At 33.6% G+C, this 3,975-nt stretch overlaps 1 protein-coding gene across 1 annotated transcript; it reads left to right on the forward strand.

The window, feature by feature from the left end:
- Positions 1 to 242: 242 nt before the first annotated feature.
- Positions 243 to 3,724, forward strand: LOC107431484 (thioredoxin H-type). Its single transcript, XM_016042403.4, has 5 exons — positions 243 to 597; positions 1,259 to 1,318; positions 2,061 to 2,183; positions 2,723 to 2,845; positions 3,365 to 3,724. Exons 2-5 carry the CDS (start codon positions 1,298 to 1,300, stop codon positions 3,515 to 3,517), a joined length of 420 nt encoding a protein of 139 aa, XP_015897889.1. The 5' UTR covers positions 243 to 597; positions 1,259 to 1,297; the 3' UTR covers positions 3,518 to 3,724.
- The last annotated feature ends 251 nt before the right edge of the window (positions 3,725 to 3,975 follow it).

Consider the following 3,975-nt stretch of genomic DNA (forward strand, 5'->3'; position numbering starts at 1 on the left):
TCTATTTGAAAGCAAAAATGTTTCAAATTATTTATTTACAAATACGAAGTTGTGTTTACTGTTCATTTTTTTTTTTTTTTAAATCTTAAAAGTATAATTTAATATCTAATTATCTAATAAATTCCAAGTATTCTAGTCCCAAACCAAACTGCGTGGGCAGTGTAGTAATTTTCTAGTAGAATCAGGGGTTGATTTACTCTCATCAAATTCTCTCAGATAAAGCTTCGAGAAAAAGCTCCAAAGTACTTTTGGCCGGTGTTAGTGTTCGGACCAGAAGTAATTCACATATACGGAATTAGAATAAATGTCCGAGGGCTCTTACGTAATTCTGTGATCTAAGAAACAACAACGTACACTGATTTCATACACCATCGACCATCCGTTGGGTTTATTCATCCCTCTCTCTCTCTCTCTCTCTCTCTCTCTAAATCGTCGTCGTGATTTTCTTTCTTTCTGTTCGGAAAACCTATCTCCTTGCGACGTCGTTTTCCACTGTTTCGTCGTCATTTTGTCGAACATTTGGTTCTTGGATTTGCAGTTTTTCAACATTCTAATGGTAGATTTCTAGCGCAATTTGATCGATCTTACTCTTAAAAGGTGAAAAATTAGCGCCCTTTTTTTTTTTTTTTTTCATGAATGGTATTTCTGTAATTTCGTTTATTGCTTGGTGAACAATTTTTGATGATGTTTTGGTTTAGGGTTATTACATTTACGATGCGAATTCCTAATCTTCATTGAAATTTGTTTGATTTGTTGGCCGCAATTTTTGGATAAAGAAATGGAATTGTAATTCTCAAAGTTTGGATTTTTGAAATTTAAATTATCATTTTTTACTTTTTGTTCATGGGGGCTTGATTGATTAAACCTTCGCAGTGTTCCTTTTCATTTCCCCCCTCGCCCTCCCTTTGTATCCCTTTTTTGGAATCAAAATGTTTTTTTTTTTTTTTTCTTCCTCTGTTTTTGAGCAAAGGAATATAAATTAATGTGTATAGTAGATACATGGAAGACAAACTATTTTAACTTCTCTTCCATTCCTTTTTCTTTCTCGAAAAGTAAAAATTTGTATATTTATTTATTTGTTTTATTTTATTTTATTTTATTTTCACTTTTTCTTGTTTTGCTTGGTGTTTTTTTCTCTTTGGGGCAGGGTCGATCTGGTTTTATTGTATTTGTGTTTACTTTCCTATGTTGTGGAAAGCATTATCAGCATCCATATTCTGTTTATCTGATAAAATTGATAATTTTTTTCGATTTTCAGGGTACTGTTCTATCACTACTTGGCTTTCTAAATATCAGTATGGGACTTTGTGTGGCCAAGGTTAGTGCTTTTTGAGCCACTCATTAGTTTTGTAGTTATTGGTTGTTGGTTTTAGAACATATGAGGTTTAGAACATTGTCTGTATTGCCATTCTAGGTAACCATGCTTGTGAAGTTAGTATAGGTAGCTCACAGATTACTTTTGAAGTGTCCAAATGTCACAAAAGATTTTAATAGAGTTGGTTGTTTAATTCCATGAGGAAAGATACCCAAGCATAAAATCATTTTTGTCTCTTGGAATATGATAATCTGACCTTGAGCTGCTTTAGATAATCAACCACAAATGTTTTAGATAATTGAGCTACGAAAGATAGAGATGATTGGAAGAATTTAATTTGAGGGAAATGGACGATAATGTGAGCAGTTGGTCTATGCATGATTAAAATGATACTTAAATTATAGAGCGACAGACACTGAATGGCACTGCCTGATGGGAATTGAAAGAATTGCGTTACTTTTGTTGTTGTTACATGCTTGTAAATGAAAATATAAGGCGTTGTTAAATGAATAACTCAAAATATTATTTCTTTTTCTTTGCTGTGTAATGTCTTATATTTAAGACTAGCCTTTTGCAAGCTGTTTTGGAAATGTTGTGCAATAACTAAACTTTCATGGATACTGAAAGCATGCACAAGTGTACTCTCCTGTAGCAATTTTTTTTTTTTTTTTTTTCTGCCCCCAGTCTATTAAGAGTTTTCTTACCTTTTAAGTCATCTGACTAGTTTTGACAATGATACTTGTAGCCCCTAACTGATGGAGAGGATTCTGATCATCATTTTGAGTTTGCTGGTGGAAAGGTGAGCCTTATCACCACCAAAGAAAGTTGGGATCAAAAGCTGGAAGAAGCAAAAAGGGATGGCAAAATCGTAAGCTTTTTATCATATATGCTTTCTTTGCCTTTTATTTTTCTAGAAGGTTACCCTAAATATGTTTGTGTTGTTGTAACCACATTGCATTTACGAGTCTGGCTCTGGTGCACATTATTTTGATTAGGATTTGCACAAATTTTAAATTGATTGTTGTTTGTCTCATTTCTGGTAAACCTCTCATGGCTGAAGTGGCGGACCCAATTTGCTTGGTTATTAGACTATGTTGCTGTTACAGTTCAAGATTTGGTGTAGATGGATTGTGTTGCATAAAATTTGACCAATTTGCTAATAAATTGTTCTAATATCTTCTGGTAAATCATTTTGTGGATGCATGGACAGATACATAGCCATTATCAGTACCCTTAAATTGTTTTAAGTTTGTTCCAATAAAAGACTCATAAGAGGACTCTTAAATTGTAATGTGATACTTAGAGCATTGATTGATACATAATTTCTCATCAGTTTGGCCTGAATATTCTGCTTATTTTTAAGTATTTATGAGTGCTTCATATTAATAATTTGCTTACGTATGATAGGTGGTTGCAAACTTCAGTGCAACCTGGTGTGGTCCTTGCAAGATGATTGCACCACTATTCAGCGAGTTATCCGAGAAACATCCTTCTCTAATGTTCCTTCTAATTGATGTCGATGAATTGACCGTAAGTGGAAAAAGTAAAATTTTAATTGAGTAAAATAAGTTGGTGCAATTTTGACATTTCTTGCTTTTGATAACCCATATAATTTTGCTGAGGGGTTTTCCTCAGATGCCAAAAACTGAATAGTAGTCTGATTAGAGCTTTACTGTTAAATCTGAAGATTTATTATATACTTATTACAGGGCATTGTTCTGTTGTTTATTGTTACTTTTTGAATGATTTTCTGTTCTGGAAACGCTGAAAATGAAAACAGTATGAGAAGATCCAGCCACACTTAGTTTTCATAAATTAGAAGAAATTTTTGTCTGGCGAGAACAATTGGTTATAAAATCTTTCTTTATGCTTGAAAATGGAGACTAGAGAAAAAATTGGAAACTATAGCTGAAAAAATCCTATTTAATTTATGCAAGGTACAGTTTAAGCTCATTGGATGATCAGTACATCCGACTATGGTATTAGGTGCATTATTGAATAATCGTAGTTCATTAATGTTGTACTTTTTTAATATTTTGTATGGTGCAGGAGTTCAGTACTTCATGGGATATCAAAGCAACTCCAACTTTTTTCTTCCTCCGAGATGGGCAACAAGTTGACAAGCTTGTGGGAGCCAACAAACCTGAGTTGGAGAAGAAAATAACTGCTATTGTAGATTCACTTTCCCGGTTCCAGAAATGACTGTTTTTTCTGGTTTCTAAGTTATTTAGAGGTCATCAATTGTTGCTTCGTCCACTGTAATTTTCCAGATGCGGTTGTGTGAATTTGTTTGTTACTTGGCCTTGCCATGTAAATATTCTTAATTGCACAATAATTTTTCATTTTTACAACGCTTTTGGATCTTCAAAAATTTTGGATTTATATGGAGTTCTGTGGGTTTTGGTTTCCCATTTTATGCTTTTTTTAAATCTTCTCCTCATCCTTATATATAATTGACGGGGATTTTCATAGGGGTTCTTGCATCCCTGGAAGTTCTATTCTCCTCGCTTTCCTTGTGAGTGGGAAAAAAGGAAAAAAGTTTAGTTTTTAAATATATTGAATTGGAGATGTCTGACTTCATACGGAGGACAAGATGATGCTAGCTACTCGAGATGTCCTGCTGTAGGACACAGCCATGGTTATATGTTGATGTCTCAAGT

This window comes from Ziziphus jujuba, chromosome 6 (genome assembly GCF_031755915.1).
Source record: "Ziziphus jujuba cultivar Dongzao chromosome 6, ASM3175591v1".
NCBI lineage: Eukaryota > Viridiplantae > Streptophyta > Magnoliopsida > Rosales > Rhamnaceae > Ziziphus > Ziziphus jujuba.